The 22094-nt window shown below is 39.9% G+C and overlaps 1 protein-coding gene across 20 annotated transcripts in view; it reads left to right on the top strand.

Annotated features, from left to right (window-relative positions):
• SUPT3H (SPT3 homolog, SAGA and STAGA complex component) overlaps window positions 1-21708 on the top strand; it is a 285057-nt gene extending 263349 nt beyond the window's left edge. For 14 of the 20 annotated variants that reach the window (XM_021300889.2, XM_005512294.3, XM_065055695.1 and 11 more), the window contains one exon: window positions 19922-21708. In XM_021300889.2, the coding sequence (XP_021156564.2) occupies window positions 19922-19963 (42 nt within the window). In that variant the 3' untranslated portion in view covers window positions 19964-21708. Of the gene's footprint in view, window positions 1-19900 lie in introns of all 20 variants that reach the window. The other 6 variants (XM_065055686.1, XM_021300888.2, XM_065055687.1 and 3 more) reach the window with 2 other exon arrangements.
• Window positions 21709-22094: the final 386 nt, after the last annotated feature.

Genomic DNA, 22094 nt, shown 5'->3' with positions numbered 1-22094 from the left:
GGCATTTCTTACATCAGCATGAACTCTGCATTTTTCTGCAGTGTACTTTGTACTTCTGGATTGACAGACATGCTGAAAGCAAAGTTTTTGTGTGTTTTATGTTGGTACTTGGCCCTGGTTTGAACAGGTATTTTCTACCTTTGTATTTGTAATACTTCAGTACTTTAGTACACCCGGAAAGGAGAAATCACAAAAATATAAGAATAAAAAACCAAATCAATCCCTTGGAAAGTTGAAAATACTAGAAACAGAAAGAGGAGATGGGGTGACTATCAAAAGAAAACTTTAAACAGAGATTTGTACTCTTACAAAAGTGCATGCTGAAATTTCTAGTGACCGATTTTCCCTTTATAGAAATTGCATGGTGCTATTGGCTTTGGAAAGATGGGATAACTGGAAATTTTGATATATAAGAGGTCATACTGGCCAATCTGATAGCTCTTCCACCTTTCACCTTCTGGAAATGAATACTTACAGGAAATATGATTTGAAAGATGGAGAAAAACTTGGTGAAATAAGACTGAAATACTTCTTATTTCTGCTGTGTCAGTAACTTCCCTAAAGATCTCTCTGATAAGTCTTGGTTTGCCATGATGTCCCATCCATTGACCGTTATACTCTCTGAGGAGTTTCCTCAACACAAATACAAAATATTTTAAAGTAACCATTGATCCAGCCATCTTCTTGCTGCTCTTCGTTCATGTCTGGGTAGTTTCTGTTCCACACAAAAGCACTGATTTCTGAGAATGGCACTGCTTGTCTGGCTGCCACAAAAAACAACTTAAGTGCTATCGTGTGGAATTGCATGTCTCATTTTTTGTCTTCTTTAACGTAAAAGGCTTAATTGACCTATATGTCTTGGTCTGGGTAAAAGGATGCAGCTTCTGAAGATGTATTCTTATTCTTCTTTTCTTGGACAGTATATTGAAGGTCATTGAATGGAAACAGAGAATTAGACCCACTATGCTAATTGTATCTAAAATGTTGTAGAATAGCCATTCCTGAATCTGGAATGTTCTTCTAATATTTATTAGGTCAGATTGTTTATGCTCGGAAGAGCATAAACATCAATGGTCCCCCTTATCTTTTCCTGACAATTCTTCTAGAAGCCCAATGTTTTTCTGAGTTGGTCTTTTCAGGACAAACCAAGTGAATTATTTCACAATATTCGTTATTTCCTGAAAAAAACAAAACAAAACAAAACAAAACAAAAAAAAAAAGAGCTCTCTTTATTGGCTGCGTTACATTTTGATCACTTCCATTGTTCTTCTGACTGTAAATTAATACCCATCTTTTGTTCAATGAATTAAACTCCTTTTATTACTGTTCTCCTGAAATGATTTGCTAAATCTTTGATTTTCTGTTCTCTGCTGCTGGAATTCTGTAAAGTCAGGGAGAATTAGGCTGTGACTGCTTTGCAAGTAGCGCAAATAGGAGCAGATGTGTAGAAGATAAATGGCTGGCGCTGACCTGACATCCACACCATGAGCATGTCAGTGGGATTTACTTTTGTTCTAGCACTAGGTCTAGTCTGGTGCCATTGACTGAAATGCCTGTTTGTGGTTGGAGTGCATCTTTTGATTTGGTTTTATCAAGAAACGGGTCCAGTTCGTGTGCTCTGAAATCATGCCAAGGTGCAAACCAATGTGCAGTAAGTGGAGATGAATAGAACATTTGTTTCAAAACCACCACCCTCTTCCAAACTAAAATGCTTCTGTAGATGTATCCTTTTGTACCTGGCTCAGAGATGTCAGTAAATCCAGTAAAGAGCTTATTTGGATCAGCTGGTGCTTAAGTATTTTTGTGCATGTGGCCAAAAGGCTTCTTAACATCCCAGCTGGACATGTTCTTTTCACATTAATGTTACCTTTATTGTGGAGACAGTCATAATTGCTGTTCTATAACTTTGTATAGAAAAGTAACAGCTGAGAAATACAAGTTAGAAATAAGGCACAAGGAAATTCACAGTGGAACAGACTACCAAGTGAAGTTCTGCATTGTCTAGATCTTGATGACTCCAAGCGGAGGTCAAATGATTTTCTGGAAAAAAGATGCTTTTGTTAAACTGGTTACTGGCCCAAAATAGGGGCAACTGGCTGAAATTCTGTGGTCTGTGGTATGCAGGAGGTCAGACTAGATGATCTAATTTTCCCTTCTGGCTTTAAACTGTATGAATGTGAGCAATCCCCTTGATTACAGGACACTTCTGGCCATTGAAAAATACAGGATCAAGCTGCCAGTTACCAGTAAAGAACATTTCCTATTCTTCCATCAGATTCATCCAGTCAAAGGAATTAATTTGGGGATAGCACCTAACAGCATTGTTGTATCCTGGTTTGTGATGCAAAGAGCTTTGTGTGAGGAAGAATAAAACAACACACCCCTATAGCATTTAGATTAGGACAACTATGCATTGTAAACTTAGCCTTTGTATTGCAGATTCAAAATCAGAGCTGAAATAGGACTTTGTTTTAGAGTTTTAGTGCCAGGAAGGTTAACGGGTTATTGACAGCTTTAGGAATGAAATGTCAAGGAAGAAATTAGAGCAAACTTGTATCGTGAGCCAGCACACAGCATGGCTGGTTTTAATAGACACGGCAGATCATCTGTAGTAACGCCTCCATTAACAGCGCAGTTATCACTGCTTCCAGATGGCGCGATCATAAACACACGGAGCTTTTGCAGGGACTTATAATTTATCCTGATCCCTTCCTCCTCTGGATTCAGCAAGAAGGAAGGCAAGTGGTACCACAGCCCACCCCAACTGTTGTTTTTTGTTGTGTTTTGTTTTGTTTTGTTTTTTGCCAGGAAGTGTTGGGTGGGGTCTGGATTACATCTGGGGATCTGCGGAGCCCACCAACAGAGACTGATCTGGGTCTTCATTGAATGAGAACATCCATTCCCATTCTCACCCACTTCCTTCTCACTTCTCTGCTTCACTTGTACTGAGCTGGTCCATGCCCTGTATTAGAAAGTAGGTTGCAGCTCCTTTACACCCATTTTAGACCCTCAATTTGTCTCTTTTTGTTTTCTTCTGTAAATCAATATTTTCTTAACCAAGTGCACATTCGTTCTCAATGAGTTGCACTCAACCACTGCAAAATCATCATTACAGAGAAAAACTTTGAAAACTGAGAAATAGAAGACAAAGTGAAAAAAAGTATCTGTGAAAAAAAGGTACTTTTGGCTTTAATTCTACAAAAAGGAACAACATGCATTACCAGAATACTTCTTTGCCGTGTCTGTCTTACACATTTTGGAAGAGGGAGTGGGAAAAGAAAGAAGTATCCAGCTTCTACTAAGCTCTGTTTGGTTTTGAACTGTTTGGGTATTTCCAAAAGCCAGCTCTGGCGCCTTAAATCTTGCTTTCATCAAGAAGACGGTAATTCAAAATCGTTAACTGCATTTTGGTTAGTATAGCAGCAGATCTCTTCATATCTCGCTTTTTGGTATTTTTAAGTGAGCACACATGATTTATAGAATATTTTATTTCAGTTATTTTGACTTTGCCTTTCACCTCTTTGACCTAAAAAATCTAGAGTGCTTTAATAACCACTGTCCTTGTTAGAAACTTATTATGTGGCTCCTTTTGGAAAGGCAAGTTGAATATGTGGCATAGTGTAAGGAATTTTGATGTAATATGTTTAGAGAGGCTGTTGCTTGACAAACCTTTTCTGAACAGGCTACATGGTAACCGAGAAATTGGAAGTCTCAGGGCTGGACTGGATAATGGACAATAGATGCTTTCACGTCTGTTGCCTGTTCAAATCCAATCTGTCAAAGATTGAAAATTGTTCCCTTTTCATACTGGGCAAGTGGCCTGTGAGTAATTAGTTGGTTGTCTCTGCCTGGTGCCTGATTAAAATTTGCCCACAAGACAAAAACACCACCCTGTTTGGCACCCTGGCCGGTCACTTCAAAAGCCAAAGCTGAATCAGCAGCTGTCTTAGCTATATTCGCTTTCCAGATCAGGACCAAGATGTTTTACTGTGCAGTGTGCTCATGCTTATATTTTGATCTCTTAACACCTGTCATAAGTACTACATGTAACATAGCAAAAAAGGGTTGTTTCCTTGGGAATGGATTGATTTCACCCCCCTACAGAGGGCCAGGATCAGTGGTTCACCCCATCAAAAACTGCCCTTGAGGAATGGCAGGAAGATGTGCCAGGGGAGGTTCAGGTTGGACATGAGGAAAACGTTCTTCACCCAGAGGGTGCTGGACACTGGAACAGGCTCCCCAGGGAGGTGTCACGGCCCCAAGCCTGACAGTGTTCAAGAAGCGATTGCACAACACTCTCAGACACATGGTGTGAATTTTGTGGTTGTCCTGTGCAGGGACAGGAGTTGGACTCGATGATCCTTGTGGGGCCCTTCCAACTCAGGACACTTTATGATTCTATGAATTAGTATCACCCCAAAATATGCCCTGCTCCACAATTTCTCTGTATTTCCTAAGAGATATGTGGGATTTAGTCATGCATTTTCAGTTGACTTGTGCCCAGCTGAAGACAAAGGGAGGAAATATTACAGCTACTAAGTGTCACCAATTTATCAAGCAAAAATAGAAGCTTGCTAGAAATGACGGCTTGTGAGTTCATCCAGATCAGAGCAGGGCAAACCTAGGGGCCACCATTTCTGGGTCAGAAGCCCCAGCTTTTCACAAGGGGAATATTTCCACAATGGTGAAGTGGTTTTGAGCAATTTATTTGATGGACTGTACACAAGCTTGCTTCTCTTTGACACCAAGGTCGCATGTGCCCCTTTTTTCCTCTCCCTCTTGCTTTCTTTTCCTCAAGCAAACTGAATAATTACAGCCAAAAAGGAAAAAAAAATATATTTATATTTAATATCCAAGACTGAACTTAAGTTTCTGGGAAGTACGAAAACTCCCACAAGCTTTTGAGGGCTCTGCGCCTTGGATGCCAACTGCTGTCTACTCCAAATTGGCATTTATGGTCCTCCTACTCCTATACACAATCACTGCATTTCTCTTCACACCCAATGCCCCTTTGGTAGTGCCAAAACTCCTCTTCTGTCCTACAGCTGTCATAAGCAGTAGATCCAGTTTTCTATACTTTCTGAAACAATGGCTAATTCAGTTGTAGAGCCAAAAGCTGTTTGGGTGAGGACAAAGTGAGTTTTGGATGGAATTGTATCAAGACAGAGGAGTCCTTCACTTCTTTACAGAGGAGAGTCAAGCACCTGCAAAATAAGGTTGGAAAGAAAAACTGCAGAGGGAGATGCTGGTCAAAAATGAGTGAGAGTGATCACTTATGGAGAGATGGATGGAAGAGCAGGCTGGGAAGCAAGGGGTAGATAAGCTGGACTGAGGGGCAATGACACAGATAAATAGAAGGAAAGATTTGATTAAGGTTAAAGAGAATAGAGGTGATAATAAAGAATTCGGAAAAAAAAAATGCTGTCATGAGGAACAGAAAAAGGTGAACAGGAAAATACGTTGAAAGGAGAAACTGAAAACATTTCAGGTTATTGGGGAATATCTTGTAGATTCTAAGAAATGAGTCAATGGTGGTGCACATTTTAGAAAACTGAGAAGTAAATAAGAATGAAAAAGCAAGAAAGAAGAAAAGTTTAAGTAGCTATTAAGTAAATGTTTCTTTCTGAGCCTACTTAAAGTTTTAGCCACATAGCTCCTGGTGAAGTGACCAGCAGTGGGATAGCTAAGATCACTAGTTGGCTTTCAAAATCTCAACCTTAGAGTTTATTTTGTAGAAATGTTAGATATTATATTACTATTATGCAATAATATATAATAGCTAATGGCAAAATATGCAAGTTAGTATCTATGTTACAAATATAGGCTAGCATGAAGAAACATAATAGTCAGTTCACACATGAAATATAGTCTAACATAGACAGTTCCATGCCTTGTCTAAAACCAAAAGCACAAATTCCATGTTTGTTTAGGTTCTTTTTATTCTGAACTTTATTGCTTTTGAGATAAGAGCATTATGTGTTTTGAGAAAGGAGTGGATGAGATGAGGAAATGCCTCCATTCCACATTGAACGTTTGGAAAGTCACACCTGCATTGAAGACTCAAGTGTTAGAAAAGGTCCAGCATCCAAAAAAAGTATCGGGATTTATGAAAGGACAAAACATCCTGAGTACACTTAGGGTGATGAACTCTTTCGAACCAGACTGTAAGCACAACAAAATGGTGCTTTGGGCCTCTAAGAACCTTTGAAGATGTGATTTCCATTACAGGTACTGAACAGCTGGAAATACAACTGTGCTTTCTTAAAAGTCCAGCTGTGCTTCGATGTCCATTTTAATTATAGCTATTATTATCTATTGATGGGAGCAACAGAAAATGTGGGGCAACAGATCTATTCTTCACCCGAAGGCTGTCTGTTATAAAGATGTACCTCTGATCCTGTGTGTATGACTGTGTACCAATGTCTAAAAAATAGGTCTTAGCCCTGTTGGGGTGCCTTGTATTCTTCTCCCCTTAAAATCATGATCTCGTGGGAGAGAAAATTTTCCTTCCCACCCATAAGAGAGGTGTTGAGCCCACCATCTGATGCAACATGATAATCTGCAGTATTCTCTACTAAAATACTCTATTTTTTTCGATTTCATCGTTTTAGCATCTGAAGCCTTAATCTGGCTTCTCTTGACCACTTACCCCGGAGTATTTGTGCACTGCATTGGTAAAATGGTAAACTGAAGAGTCAAAATCCTCGCCATAAACAGGCTGCAATGGTGGATATTCCTGCCCTGCACAATGAAAATCAGCTTGTTCCTGCACAGTACGTGCTGATGGAGGCTTCTGTGGAATATCATTTACAGCCGTGTTGTCTTTGTAGATGCCTTCTACGATGTGAGAACACTGATGAGTGGAGGGGGAAGGGGCCAACCTTCCACCTACCATATGGAAAACATCTGTAACGGGCAACATCTCTCTCTCTCAAAAGAAATGTGTTGCAGTTCCGTACTTTCTTCAAAGTGTTGTATAGACAAAAGGTATCAACTTGAATTTTTACCAGTGTTGGCTGTCCCAGTGTCTAGAGCTGTTTACCGTAATACCAAAGTATTCTTTTAAATGAGACAGACAGTAATTTTTTACACTGCCTCACACAAAAAGAATGTAACATCAACTGGAAAAGTATAGCGTAGTCAAAGTGCTCCAAAAATAAAACAAAAGAAACAGTATCATGCCCTTTTATTGTGGCCCCTTAACTCTAGTCCTCTGAGGACAGTGCTGATTGATGTGAGTGATGCAACCTAAAAATTAATGTCAATTACCCAAAACAAAATGCACATAAGTAATGTTAAGGGGCTGATTTCAGTCCACAAAAGCCAGGAAATTCAGAGCTACTGGAGGGCTGAAAACCTGGATTTGACAATCCCATTTTACCAACAGCCATTCAGCTGGGGGGAAGAGGAGGAACAAAGAAAAAGGGAGTTACAGCATTACAATAAATAACGTGGCTGAGACAACAGGCTCTCTCTTTGCCGAAGTGCAGATCCACTGGGTCCCATTGTCTTTAAGACCAGGACCTGCAATGTGTTGTAGGTTTGGGGCTCAGTAACCCACCTACTGCCTTTCTGCTCTTTTTGATACAAACTTTTATTGCTTTACTAACAATAACGTTTAATGAGACACAACTAATTCTGCATTTACAGTAATTATTTACTGTTCTTGTATTTCCAGCCATCGGAAGTGGGGGTGTTGATGTCAGCATGATTAGCGCATGTTATGTATTTGATGCAATAATTGCACATCTGAACAGGATCGACCCCGCACTCTTTGATAAATGAACATGCAGTAATCGAGCTGTTCTGGTGTCAGCATGCACACAAATCAAAATGCTCTTACTTCAAAGGAGTACTTATGAAAAAACTTTCATACAGGATTTAAATATTCCTCAATGTTATTAAAAAAATATGGGCTGCGATATCATGAAAAGCCCTTGATGGAGTTACAAGCGGGTAATCTATCTCCCTATTCATAAGCCTGTATTTAACGACTGAACAATGGCAATCAGCCAGAAGAATCTCATGGCCCAGGCAGTTTGTTTTCAGACAAGTATCAGTTTTATAGATGTGCATATAAATGTATGTCTTCTGTAAAACTGGATACAAAAGGAAAAGACAAGACATGGTACTGTAGAAGAGATTGTTTGATGTGATGGGTCAGACCACCGAGATAATGACATTGGTATGTCCTCGCATTTCAAAATAAGTTTTTATTAAGTAAAGAGTTCCATAGCAAGTAATGTGTATAAATGGATTTATGGAGACGGACTTTAGCATGAAAGTTCAGAGTGCACCTAGTTATTTCATTTTCTATGCAGAGTAAATATTATTGCCCCTTCCACAGACCGATCAAGCAGAATTGACCAAAATCAACTTTTAGTCGATTCTAGGAAGGACATTTTGGAATTCTGTTCTCAGCAACCGCCTACTGTCTCTGGGATGGGACATTTTGGCAAGAGATTAGATAGGTGAGAAATAGATCAGCAGAAAGACATTTGGAAAGATTAGAGATAAGCTGACCCACACATTATAGAAACTTGAAGTCCATCTTGCCTTGTGAACCAGCTTTTCCAACACATGGATGTGGATATGATGTCATTTAAAAAGTGTGATGTAAAAAAAAAAGCCCGGCCATCCTTTGGAATCCCAAGTTTCTTGGTACATCCATGGAGCTATTAACTCGCTAGAAGCTCTTTGAAGGTGCAACAAGGTCTCTTTTGTGTGCAGGCTGCCTTAGGCAGGAGCCTGCAAGGCTTTGAGCAGTCTTTGCATGCTGGCCAGTGTGCCATTAGCACTGTTAGCGCTCGTTAGACCCCTGTCTAAATATGTGAAGAAGTCCGTCAGTTTGTCCTGCAGGTACTGCTGTTAGGAACTGCTGGGGAAAGCCCCAGGTTCTGGGGCACCTGGACCAGGCCCTGCAGCATGAGCAGTGATTCGGAGGAGATCACCCTCTTTCTGTGTCCCACATTGCTTCCTTACAAGTGAAGCCACCCACCATCAAGCTCTTCATGTGCTCAGCACATCTCAGCACCAAGATCCTACTTGCTGGCTGTCAGGAGATAGTGAGCATGGCCACTGTCCCACAGACGAAGTCAGGGGATCTGGTAATGATCACAGATGACCAAACATTCCTGTTACGGATTTTTTTTCCCTTCTCTTAATCACTTTGCATATACTGAAGAAATCTGTTCTTAATACTACTTTCTTTTTGACATCCTTGGGCTTAGATCTTGCTTGAATGGGATAAATGTGTCACTACTTTGACATGGCTGGTCAGTACTAAAATCATAGAATAATACTGGTTGGAAGAGACCACTAAGATCATCAAGTCTAACGGTAACCTAAATCTAGCACTCAACCATGTCCCTAAGAACCTCATCTACACTTCTTCTAAACACCTTCAGGGATGGTGACTCCACCACTTCCTGGGCAGCCTGTTCCAATGCTTAACAACCCTTTTTGGGAATAATTTTTTCCCAATATCCAATCCTAACCTTCCTTGGCGCAACTTGAGGCCATTTCCTCTTGTCCTATCACTTGTTACTTGGGAGCAGAGACGGACCCCCACCTTGCCACAACCTCCTTTCAGGCAGTTCCAGATAGTGATAAGGTCACCCCTCAGCCTTCTTTTCTTCAGACTGAACAGCCCCAGGTCCCTGAGCTGCTCCTCATCAGTCTCGTGCTCCAGATTGGATTGTTATTTAAGGGAGGAGCATCTTTCTGTGATTATTTCCAATTACAAGTAAAGTGTTAGCTGTTCAAAGAAATTATCTCCTCTGCTTTGTATTTTTTACAAGCGCATTCCATTCTTTGTATAAGGAATAGGACATCTTGCATATGATTAAAGAACAGCTTTTAATTGCCTAAATTCTTGTCATTTGATGCTTCCTGTCATCAAAAATCAAATAACTGTATCAATATATGCCTGGATTAAAATTCAAATTAGAGACGGAGCTTTGTTTTGAAGGAAAAGGGCATTTGGCTTTCATACTTCATGGACCATTTTTTAAGTTTGGATTTGATCCTGGTCTTCAGAAGTTCAGGAGGGACCAGAAAATGTATTTTGATTGAGGGTTATTTCTAATATAAATGTCATAAAACCTGGTAGTGTATAACAATTTATTCTGCTTCCAAAGTATTGTTTTAACTGGTGAAACTGCTTCAGCACTTGGATTTTTTTTCCAGCCTGTTGCAGAAATACACGTGAAAGATCGACTGGATGCCATTCTGCAGCCTAATCCTGGATAATTTATTCAGTTTTACCTGAGAGAAAGGTCCAAATATATGGTCTTCTGGTTTTAATCAGTCCAACTACAATTTATTCAACTTTTGCTTGAATAAGGAGTGAGTAAAAGCTGAACAAGAGCCTCAAGATTTGGCTCTTATTCATTAACCTCAGGGCAGACTTCATTTTGTATGATTTTTAAGCTATTAAAATGTTGGTTGGCTTCCATTTGAGCTCAGATTCCTAATATCACCAAATAATTATGTGTAGATGATGAAATGAAAAAACAGGCATGTAGTCTCCAAATGCGCACTTCGGTCTGGGTGGCTGAAACGACTCATAACATTCAATGCATGAAAATGGGTTGGATTGACTAAATTAGCAGAATCACAAAAGGAAACCACTATAGGAAATAGTTTTACACGTGTAATCACTGGAATACTCTAGTGAATGTGTCAATCTGTACTAAATAAATATATTTGTTTATAGACATGCTCTGTATTAGCTTCCACTCTTTTGCAGCACTTTGCCAAACAAAATCCCACTAGAAGTAGGATGTTCGCACCCGAGTAGGAGTTTCTTGGATAAATATTTTTTCTATATTGAGACCAAAACCACTTCTACAAATTTCAGACTTTGATTGAAATAGTATATTTCTTTTTTTTTTTCTTGTTAATTCCTTCCCATCTCCTCCACTGGTAACCACTGATGCGTTACCTTAATTCCTCCTACCTCCCACTGCTCCGGTGAGCAGGCGTCCGGCTGCAGACAGAGCACATCAGTCAGCAAGGAGCACGGGTAGAAGTGGCTGCACCCAAACGCCGCCACCAGCAAAGGGCCTCGGAGCCTGAGAAGGTTTCTCTGTTTACAAACCGACTCTCTACCCTGTGTTGTTGGCTGGGGTTTTTTATTTCCCCAGTGAAATGCTTCGTTGAATCAAAGAGAGGATAGAGATGCTATGCCCACTGCAGAGAGCGTTCATGGGATGTTTTCGAGGGGTGGGGGAAACGAAGTATGTTGCAAAATGTCATTAGGTGCTCCTTTTCATTGTGATTTCAACAGTTTCAAGCAAAGAATGTAGGTGAACTGTCTTGTTTTGCCCAAGTAAATTTAATTGTTTTCAAAGTAATACCCGCTCCTCCTATCCAATAACTGCCAGTTTCGGCATCCATTTCTGTACATCTGGTATTTTAGCCATTACAATGGAAGATACAATGCATTGAAAATGAAAATAATAATTATGGAATAGCTTCAAATGTTTTCAAAACACCATGCATTAGCTCTGTAATCAAGCAATCCTCAAAAAAGGTTTTCAGCGAGTGATAGTATTTCTGTTTCAAAGGCAGGGGAAACTGAAGCACAGAGACATTAAGTGGTTTGTCTGAGGCCACACAGCGAGTAAGTGTTGGAGCTGGGAGCAGAGCCCAGCCCTGGCTCCTGCCCTTGTACTCAGACGACTGTACCACACCATATTGTTTCCAAATAAATTCACTCAAAATCATATGCTGAACTCATGAGCAGCAGTGACACAGAAGGGGAATTTAACCTCTTCTGTCGCTTCCTACAGAAAAAAACAACGTAAGTGTCTACAACAGTACAAGTAAACGTTAGAAAGACCGGAAAAGCCATCCTTGGAGAGAGGGAGCCACCCAGGTTATTTGCTGCTGAATTAATCTCAGGTTGAAGGAGTTCTTTTTATTAGTGGTATATTTTCACATGGGAGTGCTGTGACTGTGCAGTTCCTGAGTCATAAACCAGAGATTTCAGTATCTAACCATGGCTAGAGTCTTTTCTTTGTATGTCTCAGGGCTTCCAGCTTCAACTTAATTCTCAGACATAACAAAATTGCCTGCATACATTATTGCTGCCGTACAGCTACAGCGAGTTGAGACACGTCAGAAAAGGAGACGTTGGCCTCTGAGCAATTCAAAGTGTTTTGACCAGTTTGATGTAAGGTGGTAAAGTTATTAATGAATTAATTGCGATGCTCATGAAGAAATTGGAGATACGCAGGAACCACTTCATTTCCATTGCAGTGAGGGAATTAAACTTTCCGAATAACTCTGAGGTCCAACAGGTTGTGTCTGGTGCCTCATGGAGACCTGCTGTGTGCTTTGCCAGTAGGACATCATGGGTAGACAGCTGTGGGCTGCAAAAATAATCAGAGGGCTGGAACACTTCTCCTATGGGGACAGGCTGAGAGAGTTGTGGTTGTTCAATCTGGAGAAGAGAAGGCTCCGGGGAGACCTTATTGTGGCCTTTCAGTACTTAAAAGGGGCTGATAAGAAAGATGGGGACAGGCTTGGTAGCAGGGCCTGTTGCGATAGGACAAGGGTTCATGGTTTTAATCTAAAGGAGGAGAAATTCAGGCCAGACATGAGGAAGAAATTTTTTACACTGATGGTGAAAAAACCCTGTCCCAGGTTGGCCAGAGAGGTGGTGTATGCTCCATCCCTGGAGACATCCCAGGCCAGGCTGGACGGGGTCTGAGCAACCTGATCTGGGTGAAGATGTCCCTGCTCATGGCAGGGGTTGGACTGGATGAGCTTTGAAGGTCCCTCCCAACCCAAACTGTTCTATGATTCTATTAGACCCACAGCAATAATAACTCGCTGGGTTTCAGCTTGTTCCAGAGGAGAAGCAGCGTCAGTCCAGGGAAGGTGTTGATGGAGGCCAGTTACAGCAGCCTGGGGAAGGAATTCCTCCCTCTGACTGTGAGCTGAGAGCGATGTGCAGGTGAAGTAGGGCTCAGAAGAGGAATTCCTATCATTGTGCTAAGCAGCGTCGCCTTTTCTCTGACAATTAAGGGTTTCTTGCTCTCACACAAATAAAGTCTATTAAAGTTGGTGGCAGTGATGGGAAGAACTTTGAAAAAAATATGTTTGTTTTGCAAAGCTGGCTGCCAAGTATTGTTTTATAGCTCCATTTTTTCCTTCTTTCTCCACTGTTTACAGTACCCTCTGAGAAATTTAAAATTATCTCTCTCTCCCTACCAATTTAGTTCTTATTTTCTTTTGGCAGACACTGGTACCCCACTCCCACACCCCAAATTCTTGCTGCAACAGAAGCCATGATCCTTTTGCCTTGTTTTTCTTTCTTACAATATCAGCCCAGCCCTGAGAACAGTGTTTGCTAGTTAACTGCAGCATTGCAAATTTGGCAAAATGAGCTGAAGGACAGCAGTACAAGCCCTACATTTTGTTCTCCTTCCACTGGTGGTATTGCATGAAGTGTCTGAGAAATACATTTGGTCCTTGTTATTCAGAGATCCTACATTTCCATCATCCTTGGGAATGTTCTTATTGCAGAGAGCAACAATAAAAAGGTTGCATAGTTGAGACCTAGGCTATGTTGTTTAACAAACTTGGATGATATATCATGGATACATTCCTGTTCCTGGACACAACAACACAGTTTTATGTGATTATTGAGAAAGTTTGCACCGTTGGCAGATGAAAGGTAAACCAAAGCCCAGAACTGACTTCGCTGGAAAGTGTTTTGTTACAGGCTATTGAAGGGTGGTTTACTGAGGTTGTGCTTTTGTCAGTGCTTGATGTTTGTGGTCGCCTACGTAGACAGTGCTGGTGATCTCGGCATCTTCCTGGAGGGCAGGCACTCGTGGCGTGGAAGCTGCTACTGTCACTGGCGTCTCTCTGGGATAAGAACTGAGGAGCAAAGTTGTTTCATTTGTGTTTCTGACACCCAACTGTGATTCCTCATGGGCTAGCTTAAGCACAAATGCGGTTGTGCTTCCGGAGGGACCATTACTATATGGATAAATGGGTGCAATTGGGCACGTCGGTCTGGCCTCATCATAAATGAAGTCCCTGAGATTTCATTAATACAGTGGGGCAGATCATCTGGAGCATTGTACAAGTTCATAATCTACTAAACCTGGTTGTTCATAGATAAATATTTGGGATTTGTTATTCATTATTGACCATGTACTAGACATTATATACATAAAATGTTCCCTCACCCTCTCGGTAATATCAGACATCTGTGCTTTGGCTACTGATTAAATATGGGTTTGTAGAAATGGAACCTTCAGTGCTATTGTTTTAAATTGGAGAGAGAATTATCTATTATGTTTCTTTTGTAACATGTATGTACTTTTAATAAGGAGAGTTTATATCCACACAAATTTATTTAGACCTAAACAGAAGCAACTAATTCTAAACAACATATGGATTTTCTTTTTCAAACAATGTTGCTTATACTTTGCCTCTTAAACTAATTATTATTTTAATCTCTAAATAAGCTGACACTTCTTTGCATGTGGTTTGTCTGTTCAGGCTGGGAAAAATTAGAGGAGTAACCTTTTAATCACAGAAGTTTTAATGTAGATGTTTTTTATGTATAAAGAGCTATGAATCAGTCCAGGATGACTTATTTGATATTACAGCAGGCTAATGAAATTTCAGAGTTAACATTCCCCAAATAAAATGGAAAGAAGACACGGGGAGAAAAGGAGCAGATTTAAAATTAGAGAATCTTTGTGTTTTATGCGTTCCAGGTTATTTGGAATGGAATGAAAGTTCATGCTACATCCTTTTTTCCATCCTGCCAGCCAGTGTCTGATCCAAAAATGTCTCTTACTTAAAGGGCAGGGCTCCCTCCACTGTTCTTAAATAAAGGCTTTCACTGTCTGAGATCCAATCCTCCCCGATTTTCACAGTAACATTGTAAGACTGCATGAAAATAATTATTTAATGAAAAAAAGTTTTGCATATGATTCCCCTATCATAAGCCAGTTCAAACCATATGGTTCGATTTACATTTATGCAAATATCAGAGAATAGAGTAGAATTACCAAAGGAGGAAAGGACCGTGGCATGTCACAAACAAGATGTGCCTATTTGTATTTATGTTTGCTAATGAAGTTCAGCAAGGATTTGCTCTTTGATTTGGATGTTTCTGTCTGCCATTCCCCTTTATGCATTGTAATTAAACCACTTGCCCACACAGATATACGAAGACAACAAGAAAGGGAGGCTTCAAGTTTTAAAAATGCTGTTCTGTAACTTGCTTGTACAGGACCTATAATTCAGGATTTACCATCTTTAAGTGATACAACAGACCCGTGGTATGACATTGTGCCTTGACTTTAATGTAAGCAAAACTGCAGACTTAAACCAGTGGAGTATTTGGCCCAATAAACTTCAGTGTCTGGGATGCCCGCTGGAGATGTTTTACCCCAGGCGTTCCAAATTTTATTCCAAATAAGAATTAAACCTCAGCCCACTCAAAAAATCACAGCTGTTTCTTTCTCTTGCCAAAATTATTCTTTCTCATCATGCTACAGCTGTGAAATTAAGCACCAGTGTAAATTGTTAACTAGAAACCATTTCTAAGGTGCCTGCTCAGAGTCTTCATTTTCTCATCTGATATGTCACCTAACTGAGGAATACTCACATCTTCAGGTTTGGCTGAGACTTGTTTCTGTAAATCACAGCCATAGTACATCTTGTGTTAATAAACGTGTGATTTTCTGCCCCTAAACTTGTCCTATGAACTCTTCAGTAAATTGTTTCATTTCTTGTGACCTGCTGTGGGGACAGGAGTTTTGCTGCCCTCTTCATGGAACGGTTCTGTGTAGTCCTTCATAATATGCTACCACTACAGGAGGCATGGGTCCAAAAAAGAGAGTAGAAAATGGATGATTTTTCATGAAATTTCAGGAGTTACTTGACCAAGGGCTTTTGTGACAGGTTGCCTTTTTAAGCTATTATTTTTCCCTTCTTTCACCAAACTAAGGGCAAAGTGTGATCTTGCTTTTAGATGACCAACAGCAGTGAACACCGCTCATCTTTTCTGCTTCACTGTACCTCCTTTCAGACTGTTGGGAAAAAAAAAACTATCTGCATTAATTAAATAATGATAGCAATCCCAGAGAGCATCTTTCTGTCAGAATCCAATGTGCTTGTATATCATTAAGGGAGTGGAGCATCTCCCTTATGAGGAAAGGCTGAGGGAGCTGGGTCTCTTTAGCTTGGAGAAGAGGAGACTGAGGGGTGACCTCATTAATGTTTACAGATATATAAAGGGTGAGTGCCACGAGGATGGAGCCAGGCTCGGTGACAACCAATGATAGGACAATGGGTAATGGGTTCAAACTGGAACACAAGAGGTTCCACTTAAATTTGAGAAGGAACTTCTTCTCAGTGAGGGTGACAGACACTGGAACAGGCTGCCCAGGGAGGTTGTGGAGTCTCTTACTCTGGAGGCATTCAAGACCTGCCTGGACGCCTTTGTGTGTAACCTCATCTGGGTGTTCCTGCTCCGGCAGGGGGATTGGACTGGATGAGCTTTTGAGGTCCCTTCCAATCCCCAACATTCTGTGATTCTGTGATTCTGTGATCTTGAAGGAACAACATTTTCAAGGTAGGGTTCCTATACTATAGGCAGATAGAGGATGCTTGAGAGGCCATGAGAAGGTTCTTCATGTCATGTCTGAATGGGCCAGGGTCCGGACTGGGAAGCAGAGGACTAAGCAGCAAAATTATTGTTCTTCTTATGTAAATGGGAGCAAGAGTGGACTTGATAGGATGAAGGTCATGTTTTTGCTTTTAATTTGGTCCAGCCTCCATAGCCTCCAGCAGCAATCTAGCCTTTCCCCTGTAATGAGGTCAGAGAAGGGGATGCAAAAATCTTGTCATACGACAGCAAGGAGCAAGAAGAGTTTTGATGAGAGCTAGACTGGCCACACAAGGTTATAGCAACTTTTTCACAGCATGGAATCCATTCTGGGAAGGTCAACTGTGTAATTTGTTCCACCTATTGTGCCACAATAGGTGATTGCTCATGTCTAAAAGGTGGTCCCTTGACCACCCGCACACACAAAATTAAAGCACGAGATGGTAGACAGTAAATTTTGAGAGCACACAAAAAAATTTGGATGAAATAGACATTTTTCCAAAAAGGCCTCCAGGAGGGATTTGTGTTATCTCCTGACATTGGGCTATTGCAAGACATATCGAGCAAAATGGATACATCTACGGCTTGCCATTTTAATCCCACATCAAGAGTCTGCATCATCTTCTATCTGTAATTCTGAGCTGAATAATAATATTAAAAAAAAAAAAAAAAAAATTGGATACTGCCAAAGTGGCATAAAGCACCCAAGTGTCCTTCAAATCCTTTACATTATATCAAACCACCTTAAATAATGGCCACATATATATACCGTCTCCCTCACAAGGGCCCATACACATACAAGTTTTATAAAAAGCATCTTGCTGTTTCTCTTCACAATTCTTGGCATGTAAAGAGATGTCTTTTAGTATCAGAAATTCAGCTGTATATATCTTAAAGATATATGGTGTAACTCAGAACTATGGGATGACTGTAAAATAGTTTTGCTATGCATAAAAGCATTTTAGAGGTTAACCTTTATTGTCTAGTAATGTATCAAAATAAGAATGAAGTGTTATCTTGTTATGGAATGGGATGAATCAAACTCCCTCCGAAATACTGATTTTCAAAAGGGTTACCTTGAAGCTGAGGTTGAAGGTAAAGATTGTTTCTGGGTAAAATGCTTCAATTTATGACTAAATTCCGTCATAAAATATGCATATATCAGAAAGACTTTCTCTGGCTCGGGAAGGAAAAATGTGTTGTTTTCATTATTGCTGAACTTCAAAATGGCCTAGAGGAATTTTGTTGGTCCTTTCCAAAGAAATTGAACTTCAGGCAGAGATTAAAGCAGAGGAAATTTCAACCCAAGGGCAAAATGTTTCAGAAAGTTTAAAGTATGTGAAACAGGGAGTTAAGTAGGAAATAGTTTTCGATCCTAACTATAGCCACACTAGTTACAATATATTGCTAAATATGGACTGACAGGTGTATCCAACTTTCTGAAGGTGTTATCCTTTCTCCTCCGAAACTTCCCTCTAAAATGACCTTTTCAGGGATATAGCTAACCATATAATATTGTCCATGTTGGAAAATGTTGAAACTTATTTCCCAGGTGAGCCCAGCCAAGCCCAACTTTGCTTTGCAACCAAAATTCCTTTCAGAAAGTTCAACCTTTTATCTTTCATGTGGATCCAACTTTATACTCAGGTTCGTTTATCTTCAATCAAACTGCACAATAGCCTTGAATATTTAGTTTGTGTGTTAAAGGTTGTCACTTGTGTTTTAAAGCTCTGTAAAAATATCAGGGTCAAGGAGCTAAAAACATGACTTTTGCATCGACTTCCAAATGCCAGCCATAATGGTTTGGGCAAGCTGCAGATCCAAACTCCCTTGGACTTGCTGCTTGTGGTTGTGGGAATGTATTGGATCCTTTCAAAATTGTTGGCTAGTCTGGTTTTGTGCATTTCATGTTGGGGTATGGAGTCTTTGGATTTGTTTTTTTGTTTTGCTTGCAGCAATACTGTTATGTCTGATGACTGGCTGTGTTATACCAGAGCTAATATTCTGCTCTTTGACTTCACTGCCATATGCTGCTAGATCTCTATGTTGAAATATGGTGTTAATGTAAGGGATGCTGTAATTAACATCTTGCACATATTTCCTTTGGCCTATTCAGTGTCTGTAATTGTCTCTCTGAATACGTGCTCGCTGTTTTCGAAACCATTTCCTTGCAGTTCAGCATAAATGCTATTTATATACAAAGTTGTTTGAGGTTATCCTTTGCTCTTAATGATACTCTTCTAATTCTCGTTTAAGAGAGGAGAAATTGAACCTGCTGAAATTAATTAGGAAATTGGTAGAGCCACTAAAAATGGTAGTTATAAATGGCACTTCCTAAGTGCTTGAGCTTAAGAGGTACAAAATAAATCTGACGAAGCACTGACTATAATGAGGTAGATGACTATATTTTCATTTTCAAAGTTGAATGACTGCTGAAGGTGAACCAAATAAAGCAAAAGTATTTAAACTCCTTTCCTGTTTGAAGATGTCATTAATATCACCAAAAAAAAGAGTAGCAATACATTTTTAAACTGAGAATATTCCCTTAAAATATAGGGTTTCCAGTGTCCATGGCATAAAAAGACATAGTTTCCTATATTGATTCAGAAAGAGATGTTAAAAATGCATTAAAGGTATTTTAGTGAGACAGTATCACAGGATGTTTTAAAATAATTTTCTCAGATGCTATTTAACTCTTATGCTTCTTTACCATTGAAAACAGTTGATCCTAGGTTACAATATAGTGGATATGAAATTATTTTGTACTGACCAGAGGGTCTTTAAGTTTAATTTGGTTTTGCAGGATGGGGATTATACCAGTATCTGTTTACATAGCTTTACACTCAAACTGTAAAGAAGGTTTGGAAAACTGTAATTATTCAGTAATTTATAGACTATTAAGATAGGTTCGAAGTGTTTCTTGAAAATAGTGAATAGAGAACTCATGCTTGTAAAGGACAAACAGCTTCAGCAGAATAGTGTCTTTTTGGCCTCATCTATTTTGCAGGCAATTAACAAAATGGGATGTTACATTTTTGCTTATCTCTCGCTCCCCTGAAATGGAGTCGCTAACCACTTGTTAACCACATTGATTTTTTAATAGGCAAAGTGGTTGCTTATAGCTTTCCCACCAGAAATGTTCCGATTAAGCACACTATTAGATTGCAGCCAGAATAGCCTACAAAACAGGAAGAAAGCCTTGCCTTGCTCTCTGCCTTCTTCCCTTGTTTAAGTTGATGTGATAATTCATTACAGATTTTTCTCTTTCTTTGACAGAGTGCCTACCGCAGGAACGGAATGACTTTTCTCGCCTGCTAATATGGATGTGGCTGCAGCAACAGGAAAGACAGTGTTATATTAAGGTGATTTTCTTTTCCCCTCCGTGGAAGGAAAAAAATAAAATAAAATACAAGCTCCAATGTCTCCACATACCAGTGAGTGGGCTGGTTTGTTGTGACTATCTGCCGGCTGACTCTGTCTCTTTTTCCAGCCCCCTCAATCGTTATTCTTGTTTACAAGCGGGAACGTTTAGCTAATTAATGGCAGGATGTTTGGGATAGGGTGTAGGTGGACAAGAATGCAGATCAGACAATGCTGAAGTTTGCAGGGGACTTGCTGCTGTCAGCCTCTTTCCGAAAAGCCATGTCAGTTTTATTTGTTTGTAAGTCTGTATGTTCTCCTAGAGATGTTGTTTTGTAAAGGAGGTTGGGGCAGAAAGAGGCCAGGGATAGGCTGGGTTATATAGGATTATATGGGTTATATAAAGGTTATATAGGTTTTCCTTGTGATTTTTACTCTTAAAAAAAACCTGTTTTCAACTGTTTTCCACTGATTTCTCTCAACTGATTTTTAAGCGTTCAGACAGTGTAGCCCAGTTTAATCCAATAAGGGGCTTTTTAATGGGTGTAATACTGAGTTCAGATCCAAAGATACTCAGAAAAATAGTTCATGTGAACTGTACTTTACCAGTTAGAGACTTAACTTTCTGCAGACCCAAGGATGGGCTAAGTGACCAGCCCTAGATTATCAATTTTGCCATCTGTATTTTTATTCATTTCCTCTCCTAGGGCTTGAGTCTTCCTCTGAAATCAAGGAAAGCCTTTCAGTGATACGCCCTATTCAGAAAAATACATCCTATAAGCATTTAACTGTGTCTGTCTCAGTGGTTCCAGGCAAAGGCATCATGTTATGTATTTGCTGCAGGAAGCAGATGTTGTCTATTTTGTTGACAAAGGCAGCGTTACTGTTGGATTTGGTTGAAGAAGAAAAATGGGCTCTTTTTTTGCCTTCTTTTTATATTTTAGTTCACGTTGCTTGTTTTCAGACTTATTTTTTTAAATCTCAGTTCCTCCCTCTAAGCTTCTTCCCATCCACTGCTCCTCCAGCCTTTGCTGGCCTCACCAACACATTCATTTCTTCCCATAAAAACTGTACAAATATAGAGCTAACCGCGATTATGCTTGACCAGAGAAAAGCGCTGATGCCTCAGCCCATCAGCAGCATCTACAGGCACTTACTGCTCATGTCCCTGTGGTACCCTTGGCCCTGGGGTCTGATTCAGCTGCTCTTAGCCCAGGCTTGAAATCTCACTTAAACCTCAAATTAAGACAGGGTGCTCAAGGGATCGAGAGGAGATCACCGAAATATTACTTTTATGTAGTGCAGCCGCCGTCGTCCTTTGTGCTTAGTATGTGAGGTCTTAATTTTTGCTCCCACTTTATGTTCCTGTGGTCACTTGTAAGTGGATTTGTTGCCCTGCTTTGCTGGACCTGCTTGCAAAAACTGTAAAAATTTGTATGTATCTTAAATAAACAGAAAAATGTCTCTTCTCCTTGCAACTGAAATGTTGTAAAAGTGAGCTTTTTGCATCAAATATTGCTGACATTCATAAGTTGCTTTTTTTTCTTTTACCTGCTTACTCTTCTATTTCTGGAATTAATCTGTGTGTAAAGGGCTAAAAGTAATGTGTACAATGCAGTGTATTAAATGAAGGGGGGGGACGTTTTCTGATGTTCCATCTGTGCTTCTTGAAATATGTGATTAAACTGTTCTTTTTATCATCACTCTTATTTTTGTTGGCGTCCTTAATCATGGAAAATTATATGCTTGCTGTAAACATCCAGACTTTTTAAAAGGACACCAGCATTTATTGTATTTGGTTTTGATCTACAGGGATATAGACAGAAGAAACTGTTTCAGGCACTGGGTACTGGAATCAAAATTCCTTCTGTAGCTGTATCTCTCCCAAATTTTACATTTTAAAACATGCATAGGCAGGAAAAATACTGGCACTTATTTTTTACCGGTCTACCTAAAGTCCCAGAGAATGAAGACTCAACATACATTTCTCTCAGAAATATGACAGATCATGTTTTTGTTGGTCTGCTGTATGTTTGTCTATCTTGAACAGTCTGACAGGCAATTATTTATAAAACTTGGGTTTACCCAG

This window comes from Columba livia, chromosome 3, assembly GCF_036013475.1.
Source record: "Columba livia isolate bColLiv1 breed racing homer chromosome 3, bColLiv1.pat.W.v2, whole genome shotgun sequence".
Classification (NCBI taxonomy): domain Eukaryota; kingdom Metazoa; phylum Chordata; class Aves; order Columbiformes; family Columbidae; genus Columba; species Columba livia.
The sequence above is the reverse complement of the archived record's forward strand: the minus strand, read 5'-3'. Positions and strand labels throughout refer to the sequence as shown.